Source organism: Taudactylus pleione, unplaced genomic scaffold, assembly GCF_031769625.1.
Source record: "Taudactylus pleione unplaced genomic scaffold, aTauple2 ptg000317l, whole genome shotgun sequence".
NCBI lineage: Eukaryota > Metazoa > Chordata > Amphibia > Anura > Myobatrachidae > Taudactylus > Taudactylus pleione.
This window is the reverse complement of record NW_028284718.1, coordinates 1,438,786-1,460,844: the sequence shown is the minus strand read 5'-3', so window position 1 is coordinate 1,460,844 and position 22,059 is coordinate 1,438,786. Positions and strand designations below refer to the sequence as shown.

At 42.1% G+C, this 22,059-nt stretch overlaps 1 protein-coding gene across 3 annotated transcripts in view; it reads right to left on the bottom strand.

Moving 5' to 3' along the window:
- Nucleotides 1-22,059, bottom strand: part of PABPC1L (poly(A) binding protein cytoplasmic 1 like) — a 164,253-nt gene that overhangs the window by 73,979 nt on the left and 68,215 nt on the right. For all 3 annotated transcript variants that reach the window (XM_088442779.1, XM_088442778.1, XM_088442780.1), the window contains 3 exons: nt 17,094-17,189; nt 12,042-12,308; nt 11,238-11,325 (listed from right to left, as the gene is read on the bottom strand). In XM_088442779.1, coding sequence (XP_088298905.1) covers nt 11,238-11,325; nt 12,042-12,308; nt 17,094-17,189 — 451 coding nt within the window. The remainder of the gene's footprint in view (nt 1-11,237; nt 11,326-12,041; nt 12,309-17,093; nt 17,190-22,059) is intronic.

Genomic DNA, 22,059 nt, shown 5'->3' with positions numbered 1-22,059 from the left:
CTGAACTCTAAGGGAAGCCAGGAGGAGACCAAGGTCTAACCCAGCCTGGAGAAAGGCAAGCACCTGGAAGATTCTAAAAACTGTAGGGTTATAGTTCTGGGGGAACACCACTGGAAGTAAGAGTGCCAAAATATGTAATAGATGCAGGCTGAGACAGGCTTACGTGCCCTGAGCATCGTCTGGACCACAGAGTGAGAGAAACCCTTGGCTCTTAAGAGAGATATGACTCATGAGCCACGCCGTCAAAAACAGACGAGGTAGGTTGGGTGCCGGCAAGGACCCTGTGCTAGCAGATCCTACCGTAGAGGAAGTGGAAACAGTGTCTATGGAGAGACTCCGTAGGTCGGTGAACCAATATCACCTGGGCCAGGCCGGAGCTATTAGTATCACCATGCCGCCTTCTTGCTTGACCTTTCGAAGCACCCTCGGAAGGACGGAGATCGGAGGAAGGAGGTATGCAAAATTGAAGTCCCACCTCTCTGCCAGAGCATCCACAAAGGTGGCTGAGGAGTCTCTGGTCCTGGACCAGTACTTGGGGACCTTGTGGTTGTGACATGAGGCCATGAGGTCTACGTCTGGTAGGCCCCATTTGTCCACCAGAAGTTGAGAGACACCCGGGTGGAGAGCCCACTGTCCGGCGTGTATGTCCTGACGGCTTAGGTAGTCCGCTTCCATTGAGTACTCCAGGAATGAACACTACCAAGATTGCTGGGAGACTACCTTCTGCCCAGACCAGAATGTTTGCCACTTCCCACATGGCTGCCCGACTTCGCGTGCCTCCCTGGTGGTTGAGGTACGCTACCACAGTTGCGTTGTTGAACTGGATCTGGACCGACCTGCCGTGGAAGAGATCCTGCACATGAGCGAGTGCTCGAAGCTCCAGAATGTTTATTGTCAGGCGACTTTCCTCAGTTGTCCACAGTCCCTGAAAGGAATAATGACAGACTACTGCACCCCATCCGCGAAGGCTGCCATCTGTCGTGAGAAGTTCCCAATCTGAAACCCAGAAGGGTCGACCCTTGTCCAGATGGGACGTCTGTAGCCACCATGAGAGGGAGAGCCAAACCTTTCGGAGAGAAAGGAGGATCGTCTGGGACCGGATCAGAGGACACTGCCCATTCCACTGGCAGAGAATCAGTTGTTGCAGAGGCCTGGAGTGGAACTCGGCATATTCCACCATATCGAAGGTGGACACCATGGACCTGAATTGCTGAGTGAATGGATTCCCTCTGAATATGGAGCAAGCTGTGCACACGCAAGTGTAGTGTCAGAAAGATCCTCTGTATTTGAGAATCTAGGAGTGCCCCAGATGTATCATCCGCTGTGTCGGAGATAGGGAGGACTTTTTCCAATTGATGATCTAGCCGTGTGTTTGCAGGAAGTCCACTGTCAGCTGGAGATGGCGCTGTACCACAACCAGTGAGTGTGCCAAGATTAAGAAGTCATCTAGGTATGGCAGAATTCTAACTCCCTGGCAACTGAGGTGTGCCGCCATAACCGACATTATTTTTGTAAAGACCCGAGGGGCCGTTGACACACCAAAAGGTTAGTGCCCGAAACTGGTAATGTTGCTGAAGAACAGCAAACCATAGGAACCGTTGGTGGTTTGGAGTAATAGGTACATGCAGTTATGCATCCTGAATGTCCAGAGAAACCATGAAATCCCCAGGCTTCATTGCTAGGGCAATTGATCATAGAATTTCCATGCAGAACTTGGGCACTCTGATAAATTTGTTGAGGAGTTTGAGATTCAGAATAGGCCGATGAGACCCATTTGGCTTCTGAATCAATAAGAGTGGAATAAAAACCAGTTCCTCTCTGAACCGAAGGAACAGATATTATCACCCCTGAACGCAGTAGGAAGTGAATGGCCTCCAGGAGGGCCAGGGCCTTGACAGGGTCTGATGGGGGACCTGTACAAAAAAATTGCTGAGGATGACACCTCAAAAAAGTGAGGGCGTACCCCTGAGAGACCACTTATCGGCCCCAGGCGTCTGTTTTCGATGCCAAGAGTCAGCATATTGAAAAAGCCGGCCTCCCACCCTGGGATCCCCCAGGAGGAGGTCCCTCCCATCAGGTGGAAGGTTTTTCGTCAGGCTTGGAAGCTGGATGTCTGGCCGACCAAGGATGCTGGACTTGCGGCTTGGTGGACAGCCTAGGTTTAGGGGCTCTTGCTGATGGCAGAAAGGCAGATTTTGAGGATGCCACGGTAGTCACAATCTTGTCCATTTCTGCAATGAACAGCCTGTCTCCAGAGAAGGGTAAGGATTCGAGTGCCTTCTTGGATCACATGTCCGCCTTTCAGGACCGTAGCCAAAGGACCCGGCGTGTGATTGAAGTCGCAGATGCCTTAGAGGCAAGGAGTCCAGTATCTAATGCAGCTTCTCCCAAATAAGAGGCCGCATCCTGAATATGGGAGTTACAGGCCAGTTGTTGCCTGGTAGCGTCTGATGGCACGCTCTCTTCCAGTGCCCCTGCCCATCCTTCGATAGCCTTAGCCACCCAGGCTGCAGCCATAGCTGGCCTAGTATTCGCGCCAGAAAGCGAGTAGACTGACTTGAGACAAGTTTCTAGCTTTCTATCCGTGGTCTCCTTAACCACTTGCCTGGCATGGTCGTATCAGATACGACCATACCAGACTGGGCTTTCCATGACATGGTCGTATCTGATACGACCAGTCAGGAGTGCTCAGTGGGCGGCTACCAGAAGACAATTTTATGGCAGCCGCCATTCTCAGAGGGACCTTTCCGGCCCCTCTGCATGCTTGATTATCCCTACAGTGTCTGCCGATCACTGCTCATCACAGTGAGTCGGCATCCCAGCAGCATCCCCCTACCGACGGCTGCTCCTCTCTGCCAGTCAGCGCACCGTCCCCTTCAGAGTGAAGCAGCCGCAAGAGAAATGTGGCCATCCAGCGCCCGCCCTCCCTCCGATTACCCCGCAGCTGTAGGAGTGATCCAGCCGCTGGGGAACTGTGGCCATCCAGCGCTCAGCTTGCCTCGCCGCCGCCGCCCCCCTCCCCGCGCGATTACCCAGCGGCTGTAGGAGTGAAGGAGCCACTGGAGAAATGAAGGGCAGTCAGCACCTGCCTCCTGCGATTACCCAGCGGCTGCACAGTGAAGCAGCCATCGGGGAAGTGTGGCCAGCCAGCGCCCGCCCCTTGTCAGTACCCGAAACCTGCACGATAAAGCAGGCTTGGGAAGTGTGGCCAGCCAGCCCTCTGCACACGCGGCTCCCTCTACATTGTGACCCGATCACTGCTGGCCACAGTGATCGGAACCAAGTGCTACCCCCCTCCCATGGTTTCTCAAGTACAGCTGTTCCTTCCGTTGAAGCAGCAGCGGCTCCTGGCAGCCGCTGCTGCTGCCTCTGTGTCCCGATCACTGTGGCCAGCAGTGATCGGGCAGCCAGCTTCACTCCCTCCTGGCGTAGGTTCAATGGAAGCAGCAGCCTCGACTCCTAGCAGTCGCCGCGGCTGCTGCGTCATGTCCTGCCTGAAGCGCTTCCATGCCAGCGCTGTTTCCTGCCCCGGGACCTCCACCCCTCCTTTGGGCCGGCATCTCTACTGCTGCTGTGTCTGCACAAGAAGCAGACAGCAGCTTTAGCAGCTCCACCTCTCCCTCACTGTCCCCTATCACTGTGTTTATACCAAAGATAAAATGAGTATGTACATACACATACACAGTCAGGTCCATAAATATTGGAACATTGACAGAATTTTCAGATTTTGGCCTCTATTCACCACCACAATGGTTTTGAAATGAAACAAACAAGATGTGCTTTAACTGCAGACTTTCAGATTTAATTTGAGGGTAATTACATCCAAATCGGGTGAACGGTGTAGGAATTACAACAGTTTCAATATGTGCCTCCCACTTTTTAAGGGACCAAAAGTAATGGGACTATCAACTCAAAAGCTATTTCATGGACAGGTGTGAGCTATTCCCTCGTTATTTCATTATCAATTAAGCAGGTAAAAGGTCTGGAGTTTATTCTAGGTGTGACATTTGCATTTGGAAGCAGTTGCTATCAACTCTCAATATGAGATCCAAAGAGCTGTCACTATCAGTGAAGCAAGCCATCATTAGGCTGAAAAATCAAAACAAACCCATCAGAGAGATAGCAAAAACATTAGGTGTGGCCAAATCCACTGTTTGGAACATTCTTAAAAAGAAAGAACGCACCGGAGAGCTCAGCAACACCAAAAGACCCGGAAGACCATGGAAAACAACTGTGGTGGATGACAAAAGAATTATTTCCCTGGTGAAGAAAAACCCCTTCACAACAGTTGGCCAAATCAAGAACACTCTCCAGGAGGTAGATGTATATGTGTCAAAGTCAGCAATCAAGAGAAGACTTCACAAGAGTGAATATAGAGGGTTCACCACAAGATGCAAACCATTGGTGAGCCACAAAAACAGGAAGACCAGATTAGAGTTTGCCAAACAACATCTAAAAAAGCCATTACAGTTCTGGAACAACATCCTATGGACAGATGAGACAAAGATCAACTTGTACCAGAGTGATGGGAAGAGAAGAGAAGGAAAGGAACTGCTCATGATCCAAAACATACCACCTCATCAGTGAAGCATGGGGGTGGTAGTGTCATGGTGTGGGCATGTATGGCTGCCAATGGAACTGGTTCCCTTGTATTTATTGATGTGACTGCTGACAAAAGCAGCAGAATGAATTCTGAAGTGTTTCAGGCAATATTATATGCTCATATTCAGTCAAATACTTCAGAACTCATTGGACGGCGCTTCACAGTGCAGATGGACAATGACCCGAAGCATACTGCATAAGCAACCAAGGAGTTTTTTAAGGCTAAAAAGTGGAATGTTATGCAATGGTCAAGTCAATCCCCTGACCTGAATCCGATTGAGCATGCATTTCACTTGATGAAGACAAAACTGAAGGGAAAATGCCCCAAGAACAAGCAGGAACTGAAGACATTTGCAGTAGAGGCCTGGCAGAGCATCACCAGGGATGGAACCCAACATCTGGTGATGTCTATGCATTCCAGACTTCAGGCTGTAATTGCCTGCAAAGGATTTGCACCAAAGTATTAAAAAGTGAAAAGTTAGATTTAGGATTGTTTAGTTTGTCCCATTACTTTTGACCCCTTAAGAAGTGGGAGGCACATATAGAAACCGTTGTAATTTCTACACCGTTCACCTGATTTGGATGTAATTACCCTCAAATTAAATCTGAAAGTCTGCAGTTAAAGCACATCTTGTCTGTTTCATTTCAAAGTCATTGTGGTGGTGAATAGAGGCCAAAATATGAAAATTCTGTCAATGTCCCAATATTTATGGACCTGACTAATTATATATATATATATATATATATATATATATATATAAAAAAAAAATATATATATATATATATATATATATATATATGTATTTGTATATATTTTATATATATATACCTTTATATATATATATATATATTTCTATCTATCTAGATAGATATCGCAGTACCTCTGATTAGGAATGGCAACCGACCATCTATGGTTTGCAAACCATCAATGGTCTGACTGAAAAACAAGTGGTTTGCCATTGCTGGTGACCATCAATGTTGCACCATCGATGGCAACCCTCAATCGATGTTTAGGAAACATCAGCAGTTGTGGCCTACACAGATCTCAACCAATCGCTGAACAACTGATGTTTCTAACGATGGTTGAACCATCGATAGTTCAGCTGTCAATGGCCATCACTACAGTATAACATAATAATTGCTATTTTTATGGTATACTGGGTTTAAAAAAAAAAATTTTTTTTCAAATAAAATAGTGATGGTTAAGTTTAAAATTATGTTCTTGACCTAATTCAATCATAAAAGAAAGCGACAAGACCGTAAAGGCAGCGTAGAGTTTTTGACTAAGCATGACACATGCGAAACAGCAGCAGAAGGGACTTCCCATTTAGTACACTCCTTAGTAGGGAGAGGGTAAACAGACGCTAGTCCTTTGGGACCTGGAACCGCTTGGCAGGAGTACCACAAGCTTCCCCCATGAGATAAGCAAGCTATTTTGATTGAGGGAATTCCGCCTTAACCACCTTCTGACGTTTAAAAATCAGGATTTTAGGCTTAGGGGCCGGTTCATCATCCTCTATAATTAGGATCGATTAGCTGCCCTCACTACAGCAGGAACATCCACTGTTGATAAGACGGTGCTCCTCACCAGAGTGTGACTCGGAGAGAGAACATTGTGTGACATCTGCCTCCTCAGATGAAGCATCAGAATCCGAAAGCTGGATGGACTGTGAGGATGATACAGTCCTCCTATGTGCTTTGGTGGCTAATGGTCTGCCCGCCTGTAACTTTTGCTGAGAAGCGGCAGACATTTGAGCCATATTCTGATTGGCATAAACATCCATCCAAGGAGAATGCATAGGGGGTACAGACATAGTAGGCTGTAATAGCTGTGGGTACCCCATGGTGGGAGGCATCATGGGAGTTGATAAACGATCCACTAGCTGCGTCATAACCTGGGATAAGGAGGACACCCAAGGTGGCTCATGGACAGGTACTGGTAAGGTGGGACTGGTGAGTAAATTTATAAAAATTAGTACACAGACCATCCTGCATGAAATCATCAGAGGGCAAGCCCGCAAAACAAGATTTGCATGTAACCAGTACAGGGGCCTCAGCCTCCTATTTATCTTTGCCTTTAGAAGACATAGAAATAACCAAGTAGTAGCACACGATAAGTGTCTAGCTAATAATGCAATGTGACACCCTTCACAAATACAAGTAAATGTGAAGTACAAATGCCCCTACACACCTGGTAGTTGAGGGTCTAAGAAAAGAGCAGCAGGGATAGATATAACGGACAGTCAGAAAGTTTAAGACTGTACATTACACAACAGAGCTAGCACAAGTCACATACAATGCATATAAATATACTTATAATGGGCACTAAATCAACTACTCAAGCCTCCAAGGGCTGTTAGGATTTGTGCGCTGTATAACCTGGCCCCAGGGAGAGGTATACAGGGAGACCGGACCGACACTCCTGTAGCTTCAGAAAAAGTATTAATTAATGGCTACTGAGCATCTCATATAGGAGGAGGGCGAGTATGAAGAGCAGCCCAGAAGCGGAAAAACTCATGTGAGGGATCGCGCTCTGCGCTGGAGGGGCTGCCAGGGGAGATCCTAGCTCCCCATCGCTGCATCAACCACCGGGTGCCGCTGGCCTCACTACAGCGTCTTCCAGCGGGTCTCCACCGCCGGAAGTAAGGACTGCCAACACGCAATTCCCTGCAAGCGGGGAATCGCCTTACCTGATCTTCTCCATTGCCCGGCTGCAGCCGTGGGTCCCCAGTGGAGCGGAGGTAGTTGGAGTAGTGGCACAGTTGTCCATTAGGACGCCTTACTGCTTGCTCAGATGACAGAAAAAAAAAAAAAAAACTAATATGTGCGATTGATCCTGTCCGGCATCAAATGAAAAACTGTCTGCCAGTGGTTGGGGGCAGGGTATATTTGGAGAAGCACCGAGGCATCCTGGGAGCTAAAGCTTAACTTTTTGGTGCCTGGATCACTCCAAGCACACAGATCACCATGGTATCCCTGTGGATCCTATGGACTTTTAAGAAATAGAGTTAACAAAGGTAAGTCTACCATAACGCTTAAGTTTTATCTGAAGATCTTATTTGCCTTTGCACCCTTGGCATATCTCTGTGAATTGCTCTCTGTCAACGAGTATGTCTGCGTCCTTTTTATGTTTGTTTTCATCAAATGTATTCCATTTGTGAAGCTATTGATGGTTCATTCATTATGATAGCAATTTGTCTTTAGAATGTAATTTACATATTTTTGGACAGCAGTATATTTTCCTGCTTGTAATAGTTTTGCTCTGTTATCCCTTTAAGTCATTGTTATACACCCCCCCACCCCAAGGTATTCCTGTGGATCTCCTATGGACCCTGAAGAAGAAAGTGGAATACAGAACGACACAGGAGAGGACTCAAAAGTTCACTGAATTAATGCAATACAATTCTGAAAGCATAACAGGTATGTTTGTTTACAGAGGGCAGAAAAAAATGCCTTGCATGTGACCTCAGTTATATGTAGAAACCTATCCACAGTTAAAATGATTTATATAACAAACCTTTCGACCAAGGACAAGGGACCATTAGTCGATAATGGGAGGAGGTTTTGCTATCATCATAGGAAGGGGTTCTTTACAGTAAGCATTATTGAGCTTTTGAATTCTTTATAAAAAATGAGGCTATGATAGCAAACTTTAAAAAAAAAATAAAAAAAAAATGGGATTTTGGTTCTTATCTTAGAAGTTTTTTCTCCGATTCCATGGGGGACACTGGAGAATACTGGATATAGCTGCTGGAGTCTGGGCTAAGGGGTAAATTTACTAAAGCCCGCTTTTAATAGATTAAAAATCAATCTAATCAGGGGCTAAATCACTGATTTACTAACATGTTTTTTATACTGCTTTTTAAGTGTTAGTAGATGTGTGATTTAGCCCCTGAAACACACCGATGTTGATCGATTTTTAAATCAATTAAAATCAACCTTCAGTAAATTTACACCTAAGATTTAAGTTCTGACAGCATAGGCTCCTCCTCCCCAGGATGACTGCTCTTGTAGCCAGAGCTCTGTCACCGCAGCAAGTAGCTCAGCCCAGACAGTCTCCAGAGCACACAGAGAGCCACAGCTGCGGTCTGGAGCACGGTGATACGGGTAGGGGGACACTGGAGGCCACTGGATGATGGAAGGTGATGGAGGCCACTGGAGGTGGAAGGGGGGGCAGTGAAGGCCAAGTCTACCACTCCCTTACTGAGCCACCGGGATTACTACAACAAACAGGGCACCATTCGTAAACATTGGGAGTCCTTGGAGGTCGGCTCGGGGACAAAGATTTATTCCATCTTCTCCACATCCCCTTACACAGGCAGCCCGCCAAGGGTCCCTCACTCTCTCCTCTTCACAAGCGCTGGGAGGCCATCTTAGCTCCGACTCAGATGGACTGGCAGCATGAGAGTGGAGCTCCTCCATCTATACCTCACATTTATTGTCTGGCTATAGAAATTCTGCTCAGTTTACAACACCAGATTGGGTGTAGTGTATTGTGTGGAAGGCTCATACTATTTATAAATGTGCCTTAATGTATGTCTCTGTGTACATAATGCTGGAAGGGAGCTACTGTTTGTTGTATATTATAAACTGCAGGCAGCCAGTTACTACTAGACAAGCCCACAGATAGAGAAGGAGAGAGAGAGGAGAACCAGGCACACACAACAACTCACTGAGTTGTTCTTGGGTTGCAGCCTGAAATGCTGCTACCCAAAAACAACTCCCCCCAAGCCAAAGCCGGGAGCATAAGGGTGGTTGTCCAGTGTCCTCCATGCAATCAGAGAAAAGGATTTATCAGGTAGGAATCAAAATCCCATTGGGAGTCCCAGGGTCTCCTGCAGTTTACCAACTGCATCCTGTTTGTTGTAAGATTCCACGGTGGTCCAGTAAGGTAGCGGGAGATCGGGCAGTCACTGTGCCTCCTCACTCCCAGCTCCCTGTGTGCCCTGAAGACTGCCTGGACCGAGCAACGGTCTGTGGTGACAGAGCTCTGGCCACTGGAGCCTGGAAAGGGCAGAGGATGCAAGCGCTGTACGTGCTGCCTCTCCCAGCCATCCGGTAAAAAAGCAAAGAGAAAAAATAAAAACCTAACTTTAGAAAATTCAGCTGCAGGAATAACTGAGAAAAAAAAACTGGCTGCCAGGGGCAGGTGACGGGGTATAGGGGAGAGGGAGCCTATGCTGTCAGAATATAAAACTCTTCGTGCCTAGACTCCATCGGCAACCAGCTAAACCCAGTGTTCTCCAGTGTCCCATATGGATGATAGAGAAAATGGATTGGAAACCTTTCCTACAAGTAATGATACTATGGGCCAGATTCAATTAGAAGCGAAAAGTCCGAGGTCGGACTTTTCGCCGTCATCGCAGGTTTTCCTGGGGATAACGTATCTGGCGAGTGCGTGCGTATCCCCGTATTCAATTAAGAATCGTCGAAAAACGGAACCCTATTCATAGGTGAAAAGTTAGCCTCAGTTTTTGCCAAAGACTTTTCGAAAAGTCTTTGGAATTGAATATGAGGAAAAGTCAAAACGGCGAAAATTACGTCATTGGCGATAGATTATCGCCGATAACCCGTTTTACCAGCCTAATTGAATATGGCCCTATATCTTTACTAGAGGATTTATTAGGCACAATTTATGCAGGGAAGTAATCGGACAGCAATCTTTTCCTTCTGTGAGGTTCAAATTGGCAACAATCACTGGGGATTTTGTTTGGCCTTCCTCTAGTTCAAAGAAAGTTTAATTTCTGAAAGGTTAAAATTGATGAGTCAACATTTAAAACCTTACTATGCGCTGTTACAACATATTACACATTAACATTTTGTATACAGAATATCTAGGTTTTTTTTTGTTGTAGAGATTTCAACATAACCAATATGAGTGCCAATATACATCCTTACAGTTGTATTATCACCACTGTAGTTGCACAGTGTAATGTTATGCAACCTACCAAACAACTTACACATCCTGACAGGTGTTGGCTCAATAATTTTAGAATATGGTTGCACATTGAAGGGAGATGATTGTTATTTGTAGTTCATTTATGACGTTGAATTTATATTATAGATACACTATAATATTGTTTGGATATTTTAATCCATTAAGTATATTTTCCTACTTTAATATTTTATTTTCATTATAGTTGGCAGTGGCTCCTAATTATGTAGTTCAATTGGATAACTGTATTGATAGCATGTGTACGACGTATAAATAAAAAATGTGTTTTAGGAATGAAGGAAGGAAGATAAAGGAACAACAACCAAAACAATTCAACTTTTTCCGGTCATAATTTGTGTGTTCTCGACTTGATGGCCTTTAGCACAGTGTGCTTAGGGCCACATGTACTACAATTGAGCAGTGTTGTATTTAAGCTTCTGTATTAGTTGGTGTTTTTAAACATCAGTATAAGTTCTAAATGATTTACCAAAGGTAAATATTTAAAATACTGAAAAAATACTTCAGTATTTTTAATTTTTTTTTAATCAGAAACACGTTACATGGAAGGGTGTGGTATATCGTATGTGTATTCAATTGTAAGCAAAAAAAAAAAACAACAACAACAACAAAAATCTCTTCCAATGAAATGTTAGGACAATGAAGTACAGAACAATTTTATGTCTCTTTCATATTTACTTACGTGGAGGCCTGGAATGTTGGGATGACCAATGAGGAGATGGACGTACAGGTGCTACTGGGCTTGGACTATAAAAGGCTCTGCTTGGTGGCTTCAAGTGAAATGTAAACAATTATCATTCCTGTGACAATACATATTTTACTGTACAAAAGCTGTGAACGATAACCTTAGCTTTGCCACTCTGATATTACTAGTTAATAATGATAATACTTTTTACTATAGTGACCATGTTACGATAAACCTAAAATACCAGAAAATAACAAAACAACTCAATTTGTAAACTGTTTTAAAAAAAAGCCTACAAAGTATCTAACAAATTATAAAAACTTGGTAGTATTTAATGGTAGGTAAAAAAGACCTTATGGAAGTATAATATTTTAATACATAAAATAAAGTATACAAGAGGTGTTGAGTACGAAATGTTGAACATCACTATGTCAATAATGACAATGTTGAGCAAGTCGACATGTTAGAATGATAACATTTTGACCAGGCGGCCCAGCGGTGACTTATCTGCTCGTGATGAATGCAGTGGCTCCACTTCCGGGTCAGAGGCTTTGATTCTCTGGCATTCCGGTAAGTATTTCTATCCCTAACACCTTCCCATACCTTTAGTGCCTAACCCTAACCTCCCCCTCCACAGCCTAACCCCAATATCGACATTCTGACAATGTAGACATTACATTGACATTGACTGTCGACATTGTTACTGTCAACCCTTTGACTACATCCCCTATTCTTTAAAGCAATGCTGAAATTGTTTGGAACAGGTTGCCAAGGTTCTGGCATTAGCAAAGATGTGCTTACCTGTGGCATAGCAGGTAAGAAGTAGCTTCCAGGCTGTTGGAACTGACCAAGAAGAGGTCCGGGCAAAGTCCTTACTGATGCCAATCTCTGCATGTACTGGTTGGTAAGAATTGCCTTTCTTTCCTCCTTTCGTTGTGCAAGTGCTACATATAGTGGCTTTGTACTAACTATCCTTCCATTCATCTCTGTAACAGCTTTAGTAGCCTCCTCTGGAGAAGAAAAACACACAAAACCAAACCCTTTGCTGTGTCCTCCATCTGTCATTACCTAAGGTTGAAATAAAAATATAAATCTGTTGTAGATGCCAATAACTTCAAAACTAAATGAGTTACTAATTAAAATACAAACTGTAATAAGATTACATTTAGGAACAAAGCTAGGTTTTCCCAGGATGACAACACTTTTTCCTGAACATAATAGACGATAGGAACCGACAAGAGGATCATAACAATTAGCCTAATTGCCATTATCTTTCATTTGAGTTCAAGGCAGCATGAAGAGCTTATAAGGACACAAATTATTGGCATACCAGAGTGTCTGTACTCAAGTAATTTTGATTGTTTGAAGTAATCCACGGCAGCCTTAAGATAGGTACATACTATACCAGTGTTGGCTAACCTTGACACTCCAGCTGTTATGGAACTACATAACCCAGCATGCACTGCTACAGTTTTGCTATTAGGGCATGCTGGGATATATAGTTCCACAACAGCTGGAGTGTCAAGGTTAGCCAACACTGTACTATACCATTTTTGGGCCAACCTGATAGATATTGGGCTATTGGCACAGTCACTTAGTGTGTACACGCTCCACCAGGGCCCGAAGGTCGGTCCAAAACCAGGAGGATCAGCTCCCGCTATGTTGTTTACATTGTTTTGGTATCGTTCATAAAACGCATTGTGTACAAACCTCGGCCAATGTTTGTTAATAAGCATTCCCCTACGAAGAGGAGACTATTTGAAATCAAAGGGATCATTTCGAACAAAACGATTATTGTGTAGTGCGTACGTTGTACATCAGCCGTTTTCGGGATCATCTTGGACATCAAAATCTGTCTAGTCATTTCCACAGTTTGGTAAATCTTATAGTGTGTAACTAGCTTTACTCATGGGCTGAATGCCATTCTTACTAGGTAGAGACAGGGTTAACTCAAACTGACGCCTACAAGCCGGTCCTATATTTGGTGGCTTACCCCCTCAATGTCTGTCTTTTTTTTGTCTATAGTATATTTTTACCTGAAACACAAAGAAATTTTGGGAGGGCAATTAGTCAGCGGCCATGGAGTACTTCAAAGATATGGAATTAATGGCAAGAATATTTTGCCGTTTTCTCTCTCAATTCTCCATGGTTGCCTTACTTCTTGCACTCCCTTCCCCCTACCTCAATACTTAGCGACCTTACACCTTTTCAATACATGTGTAAACATCGTCCCCTAACAAAAGGCCTGATCTCCCCACTTTATTCAGTCTTCCTTGATGTGGCCCTGCCCTCCCCGAGATTTCATGAGGCTGAATGGGAAAAGAATCTTGGACCCCATCTAAGATGCGGAGACATGGGAAGAAGTGAGACAGGAGATCACTAAATGTTCCATTTCTACTAAAATTAAAATAACCTAGTATGAAATTTATTACCAATGGTACTTACACCTACGTAAGACTTCAAAAAATGCTCACCTCTTCATTGCCTGACTGTTGGTGGGGCTGTTGCCACCGGGGCAGTATTCTACATATCTGGTGGACATACCCGAATATTATCCTCTTTTGGGATTTGGATTATGGTCTCTTGAATTCTCTCTTGCAATCTCCGGTAACAAAGGATACCTGGGTATTCTTGTTATGCTACCCCCACCAGATCTTGATAAATTCACCAAAAAACTACTCACGCATGCCCTGTCAGCGACCAAGTCCCTGGTAGCCCTCAACTGGAAAACTACTCCCCCCACCCAGTCTTTCTGCACTTAAACGCCAGATTTGGCATGTAGCTGCTATGGGGGAGATAACTTATCTTCATCATAGGAGCCACGTTTTCACTTAAGTTTGGGCTCCCTTGCTCTCTACCGAATGCAGACTTCCGCGCCTCTCTACTCCGGACCGCTGAACACTCATGGGAACCCATGGGCGGAGTTTCTCTCATCTTGAACTACTTCTTCCAACACTACAAATCTCCCCAAAGACTGGTCTGTACTATAACTGTATTGTGACTGTTGTTTTCTTAGTTCTTATTAACTTAAAAATTTGGTCACTTTTGTGTCTAATAATAATTATTATACGTGTTCTCTTCATTTCCAGTTTCCATTTTGGACCAGATCACGCTGTGACATTTGACATTTATTCTATTTATCTTTCTCTGTATGTAACACGGCCTGTTTATCTGTCTGGGTTTTTTGTGATTGACCGCTCAAAATAAAGTATTATATAAACCAAAAAAAAGATGGGATTCATGTGAGCATTTTGCACACAGTATATTTGGACACAACGGGCCGTATTCAATTAGCGGTGAAAACTGACGTTTTTTTTCGCCATTGTCAAAAACGGACGTTTTCGCACAAAAAAACAAAAAACCGGTGACATTTTCACCAAAAACAGGTGAAAACGGCAACAGGTGAAAAACAACTGGAGAAGTTTTCTCCATCCCAGACAGGAGAAATTAATGCAAAATCATTATTTTGGCTAAAAATGTGGGGATTTCTTTCAGAATCTTTTGGGGGGCCCCCTAATGATACATTACCAGGAAAAAAAATTGTAAGTTGAGTATTTTGGCGAAAAATTACCGCGCAAATTTTGGGCAAAAAAAAAAAAAAAAAACATTGAAAAAATAATAAAAAAAAAAGGATAGAAAGCTATTTTTTTCCAGAAAATCACTGTTGCACGTAAATTGGGGGTACGTTAAAATGGGTGCAAGTATAGCTTCGTGTCGTAAAAACACAATTTTAAAAAAAGTTTAAAAAACCGGGTGCTGCGACTGCGTGCGATGTTTAAAACACTTGACGCATCCATACCCTGAAAAATATCAGACCCTATATGTTAAAACCATTTTCAATGATTTTTTTTTCCCGCCAAATTATGCAACTTACGGGGTTATTTTCCAGTAACTTATTAGGGGGGTTTTCAAAAGATTCTGAAAGAAAACCCCACATTTTTAGCCAAGAAAAGGGATTTTGCATTTTTTCTCCTGGTCTGGAATGGAGACATTTTTTTCGCCTGTTCCCATTTGCCTGTTTTTTGGCAAAAAAAAATGGCCGTTTTCTATGCTAATTGAATACGGTCCTACATTTGATTTTCTGGATTAGCTGTATTGGTGGAAGTAGGCAGCTTCTTTAATCACTAGCTAAATTGTTAAATGTTGCAGATTTTTTTTAGTTACTGTACATTATTTTACTCATGACTAAGAATAAAAGGAAATGTGCTTTGATTCCCTAAATTAGGCACATGGAGAACTTTTCAGCTAAGAGCCTATGCTACTTTTGCAAATTACTCAACTTCCATTATTCAACCTCCATTGCCATAGTCCTATCCCACCCAAAGCTTTAAACGAGCATGGCCCCTTCTACCTGTCTCATACCACCATCTTCTTCAGCCTTGTAATAGACTTGTCTTGCTATAAATCATTTGCTATAACCACTGTCCAACTCTGCAGAGTTTTGTAGTGGCTTTCAAATAAATGAGAATGACCAATCATTTTACAACTAATTAAGATAGAGATAAGATTAATGTAAATATACCAGTAGCAAACACACTAACAGGGGAATTCAATATGAAACGAAAACTTCGCCGTCTATGCGGGTCGAAGTATTCGCCGCACATCGGAGCTTTAGCCGGTGAAAAAGTATCGGGCGCGCCCCCGATTATACCTGTATTCAATATGAAATCGTCGAAAACGGCACCCGGCGAATGTGAAATCAGCTAAAACTTCGATGATTTTTGGGGAAATGACCCTAACACCCCCAAAAAGATGCTCTGACATGGGGGATCACTCTGGATACCCCCGATTAGCCCTGCTGAAGGTTTTTGGGGTCTTTAAACGGGCTCAATAGCTGCTATTTTGGGGATTTGGGAAGGTGGTGAAGAATAGAATTTAGAAGTTTTTTTGCAGAAAATAAGTAGTCCCAGCAAATCTGGGGTACTTCAAAATGGGGGTGAGCATATTTAAAAGTTGCTAAAGTGAAGTTTTAAAAAACGTGAAAAATCCACCTGCCGCAAACATCTGCAATGAAAAAAACACCTGGAACACCTAGATTGTAGTTCGCTAGTTTTTAACTTTGTACCCCCCAATTTTTTTTTTCACCCCCAAAATGGAAGTGCTTTTTTTGGGGTCCTCTGAGGTATTTTTTTTAATTTTTTTTACACAGTTTACCTTTGGGGGACTGTCTGAAGGTTGCAGGGTGGTTTCCAAAATGTTGCACCCCAAAACCCCAGTTCTGCACTTTTTTTCGCCACCCATTCCTTGGTGATACTTTTTCGCAGGGTTGAATGCAATATACTGTTCGCACTGGCGAAAAGTTTTCAAATTGAATACTGTGTAAAAGTAAAACCGGCGAAAATGACGTCATCCGAGCGAAAACCTCGCAGAAACTGCGTTTTCGCTCCATATTGAATACCCCTATAACATGGAAATGTAAGTGTTTCTCGTAATGAACTGTGAAAAGTAAGGTAGAAGAATCTTGACATCACGTATAAGAGTATTCGTGGGTAAGAAAGAAAATTGATGTGTTCTCAAAGAACAGTGTAGCTAAAAGATAGTGAAGTACAGTAACGTTCACTTATGGACAAACTAGCCAAATACAAGCCCTGAGCAAGCATTATTTAACCTATTAAAATATCAAAACATCCTCTGTGCACCTTAGGGTTGTAAAAATAAGTCATACGCTAATAATAAAGAATGCAGTGTACGGTTATGTGCAAGGCAGAGAGTTACTATAAATATACATGTAAAAGATGTTGATTTTCAATGATCGAAAGTCACATTTACTTTCCACTTAACACATTTTAATTATTTCATTATATTGTATAAAATCAAGCATATACCAAACCTTAATGTATATACATTATATACCTTTGCACTGGTAATGGTACCATATGGAGAAAATTCCTTCCTGAGCCTGTCATCATCAATGCCATCATCCAGGTTTTTAACATATAAATTTACTCCCTGTAATATAATACATTTAATGAACCATACATAGTGTTTATAAGAAAATAAAAGCACTATAACAATAATTTTTTTGAACCCCAATGACAACCACCATATATTTCCAGCTACTAATTTACCATAAGGATTTAACAGTTTGGTATCCCGGTCTTCATTCAGTACACAGCTCAGCTATAATTAGACTTCTGAATAGTAACTGCATACCTCCCAACAATTAGACATGCAAAAATCGAGACAATAAACCCGTGCCACATCTGCTGACTTTTGAGCATAGCTCTGCTCCTTTTCGAGGTCTACATGCCAAGACAATTCGTAGATTTGCTTAGTGTAATCATAAAAACATTGCTTTAGTATAGTGTTAGTATGAGAACTAGGCAGTGACTAGGTAGGATTCTCATACAAAGAAATACACTAACTGCTATATATCTGCTCTCTAAATAAACAGAATAGATGAATAAATATGGGGTAGCTCACACACAATCTTCCACTATTAATGTGATTTTAATCTTCTAAAACCTGAAACCGCATTAAATTTTTTTATTATAAATGCTTTCTTTTGGGCTCATTTCCACCATTTTATTTACAAATTAATGGTGTGTTTAAAGATTAATAACATAGCATGACCTACTTCTCAAGTGCTAGCCTATGCCCCCATTAGAGTAGCTCTTTTTTAATGTAATGTGAATGGAAACGGTTAAAAATGTACCATTAAAACATCTAAAGTACACGTAATGTTTACCTGTTTAACCAGTACATGTATGACAAGCCATTAGAATATACCACTGAATGCACAAATTACATAAAACATTGGATTATCTTATTGATTTTTTTTTTTTTTTTTTATGAACTCACGGTAAAATCCTTTCCTCGTAATCCATCTGGGGGGACACTGGAAATGCTGACGCTGGTTCCTTGAAACCAGACATTCCGAAAGTAGTAAGCAAGCACCTACCAGAAGTGGGCGGAAGGAAAGAGTCAGGTGGTCTGCTTGTGAGCTCCTCTGCCACAAGAGGAACCATTGTCACCTCTTCCAGTGCTCCCCAGATTGGATGTATGAGGAATTATGACTTTCCAAGATTTCTTTTTAGAATATAAATAAAAATGTATACTTACCACAAAAGTCGTTAAAAACCTCAAAGTATAAACTGAGGAACTAACAGTTTACAATTGTTTTGCAAGAGTGACTATCACAGAATACAAACTCATATTTAAACATAATAAAATTAAACATTGACAAGTTGCACTGATCTCACTTTTCGTTTCACATTGTATATAGTACACAGATTTCCCATTTCTGTTTTAAGAAACCTGAACACTTCATAAGGATTTAAATATATTAACGTGATTTTTGGGTGGAAACGGAACATGACCAAACTGCTTAGTAGGAACCATATATTCTTTAAATCAAACATCTTATTTTCTAGTCACATGAAAAAACCTGTACCATTTTGGGAACATGGCCTTTATTGATAATGAATAAAGCACAAACCTCTCTCTTAAGCTGGTCACACATCTATATCACCATTCCAAACAGACGAGTTGGCTGGCTGGAAAGAAAATTTGGTAATGTACGGAAGCAAATGTCAATATGCTTCCAAATGCCAGTAAATAGTCGAAATTGGTCAGTCAGAAAACTTGGTTAAATCAGTTTGAACTAACCAACTTGTCTGAACGGTAAATTGCTTCCAAATGCCCGAAAATGATTTTGAGCAATCAGCAGATTGTGGTTTGCTGCCATACATTTCAAGATTTTCATTCTAACCAGTCAACCATGCTTTAGATGTGTGGCCAGCTTTGCTTATACTCCTTACCCTGCTCATCAGGTGATGTATGTTACCAGTTCAAAAAAATTTATTTTAAATGCATCACAGGTTTACAAATTTCTATAAAACAATTAGCACAAATAACTTATAAACAGGATTTAAAAAGATGCTTGATAGAAAAGAAATGTACTAACAATTCAATCCACATATGGTCACAATTTCTCCAAATCTATTTTCAGTACTTCTCAAGTTCCACTTGATTCAATGACATTTGTTGGTATATCGAAGAGGTTTCCTTCTAGATCAACAGGTCAACAGTTTCTTTCAAATAGCCTACCCTAGTTGGTTAATGTACCACATTCAGTATTTGCTATCATAATTGACAAACAGTATGCTTCTTCCATTTAAAGTTGCGCAACCAGCTATTAAAAGATTTTAATACATTACTCTTAAGCTGGCCACACACATAGCAATTTTTCAACCAACTTGGCAGATTTCGATGAATCGTGATGACGAATCTTGTAAAATATGGACAAATCGTGAGTATCCACTCTTGATCACGATGCCGATGTGCGTCCCTGCTCGTCGTATCTCGCACCTTCAGATCTGCTGTGCTCTAGGGCAGATTTGCCAATCTGGGACAAGATGGGTGTCGATCGTGAGTACTTTTGTAGTCACGATCGTACAATTCATCGTACATCGCGGAATTTGACAGACAGGAGCCTGCACACGCCCATACGTCATCTTGTGCAGCATCGTGATTGCAAGAAGAAGGAAGCACAATCAAGAGCCTGCACAACAAGTCTGGATTTCAGCACTTTGGTGAGTATTGGTACCGTATTAAATGTAACCCCACTGCCCACCAATGTGTGCCACCCACCTATAAATGCATGACCCAGCCACTGCCTGCCGGAATGAGGTGGGCGGTGGCTGGGTCATGCATCAACCTGCCACTGCCCCCCAATGTGTGCCACCCACCTAGACAATCACTGGCCACCAATGTCACGGACAACCTAAAAAATACCTTCAAAATCAGCAAACACTAAAAATGTAATAAAATGCCAAAAACATTTAGTTCTACAACAAAAAATAACACATTAAAATAATATAAATACATATATTAAATTTGTTTTGTTCTTGTGATACATTTGTTTATGATGGTTGAATATACCAATATAAACAAATGTATATCAACAACATAAACAAATACATTGCATCAATAAAATAAAAAACATATTACAATACTTTTAAAAGCACTTTAAATTCCTGAAAATAAAAAACATTAAAATACAAAAAAAAAACCATTAAAAATCTGTAAAAAACATATTACAATACTTTTAAAAACACATTAAATTGATTTAAAAAAAAAACCCAAAACATTAAAATACAAAAAAATACATTAAAAACCAGAAAAAAAAAATCACAATACTTACCAAAAAAATCTGGAAAACTGTAGAAGTATACATTAAAAATTTACAAAACAATTCACATTTCTAGATTAATAAAATGTCATTTTTTTTTCTTCCTAGCAATGTCTATCGATAGTGAACGGGAGTTTGTGACGGGATTCCTAGAGATATGGCGGATATCCTGTCGACAGTACCACAACAAATCGCAGAAATTGGCAGCTTTGGGGGTGTTGTTGGACTAAACCAAAAGTTCATTGCGGATGCTGACCTAAAAGCAGTCAGACAAAAAAATCCAGAACCTGCGTACAATCTACATAAAAGAAAAGAAAATGTGGACGATTCAAAAAAGTCTGGAGTAGGCAACGACGACTTGTACCAGCCAACAGTCTGGTAATATCACCTGATCAGCTTCATTAGTGAACAGGAGCCACAACGCATGTCAGTTGTCCTGATAGCCGAGCGAGAGGGAGAAAGAGGAGGCGGCAGAAGTGAGTGGACTGTCTGAGGAAGTTTTGGTAAGTAGAGACACTTCATAAACAAAAACATTTTATTGTTTTTGTAGTTCAATCCCAATTGTCCAATATAGTCATTTATCTCACAGACAGTCCTCCTGCCATGGTACCGCACCTGGTCCGTTGAAATAGGCCATATACTCATCCCTCACTTCTTTGGCACGTGCTGTCGATGTTGTAGAAATAGGTGGTGCAGACAAAGATGTAAACTGGGCAATGTCCTCTGGAGGTCCTACATCTTCTGGTCTAGCTGTGACTTGTCCTCGCTGTGTAGTTTTCCTTCGCAGAAAGTTATGCAGCACACAGCACGACCCAGACTATCTTCTCCACGCGTAGGTTTATGTTGGCGTGGAAAATGCGGAACCGGTTGCTGAGTATTCCAAACGCATTTTCCACAATGCGCCGTGCCCGTGATAGACGATTATTGTAGATACTCTTCTCTCTGGTCAGGCCCCTCTGTGCAAATGGCTTCATCACATGTTCATGTAATGCAAAAGCCTAGTCTGCGACGAAAACGTAATTTAGGCCGTGCTTTCTCTCGTCCAGTGACGGCAAGTTGAGGGTTTTGTTGGTGAGAGTCTCTGGTAGAAAGCAGTCTGTTTAAAGGACCCACCATCTGAAGCACGGCCATTCTTGCCAACATCCAAACACAAAAATTTGTAGTTGGCATTCACCTCTGCCATGAGAACGATGCTGAAGAAGCCTTTATAGTTGTAGTAATATGATCCGGTGTTGGCAGGTGGGTTGATCCGGATGTGTTTTATATTGATGGCTCGTCCGCAGTTAGGGAAATTTCAACGTTGTTCAAACTCTTCAGCGATGCTCTTCCACTCCTCCACGGTGTTAGGAAACTGGAAAAATAGTAAAAAATGTGTTAAAACATGACTATAATATTGTTTTTCTTTTCCTATATAGACTCCCACCCAAGAGCCTGATATGTCCTCCACACTGGACCCAAGTCTGCTCGGGGACAGCAAAGGGGATAATTTGACCCCAGTGGACACACCCATTCTACCAGGACCATCATCTTCATCGCTACCACCCCAAAAAAAAAAAACAGGGTAGACAGCAGCAGCACACTCAACAGAAGGACTTTTTTCTCCAGCAAGCTGAAAAAATCCTTCATAAACCGCCGTATGATATCAACAATTTTACTACACATTAATAGTCAAATTACAAAAATGGA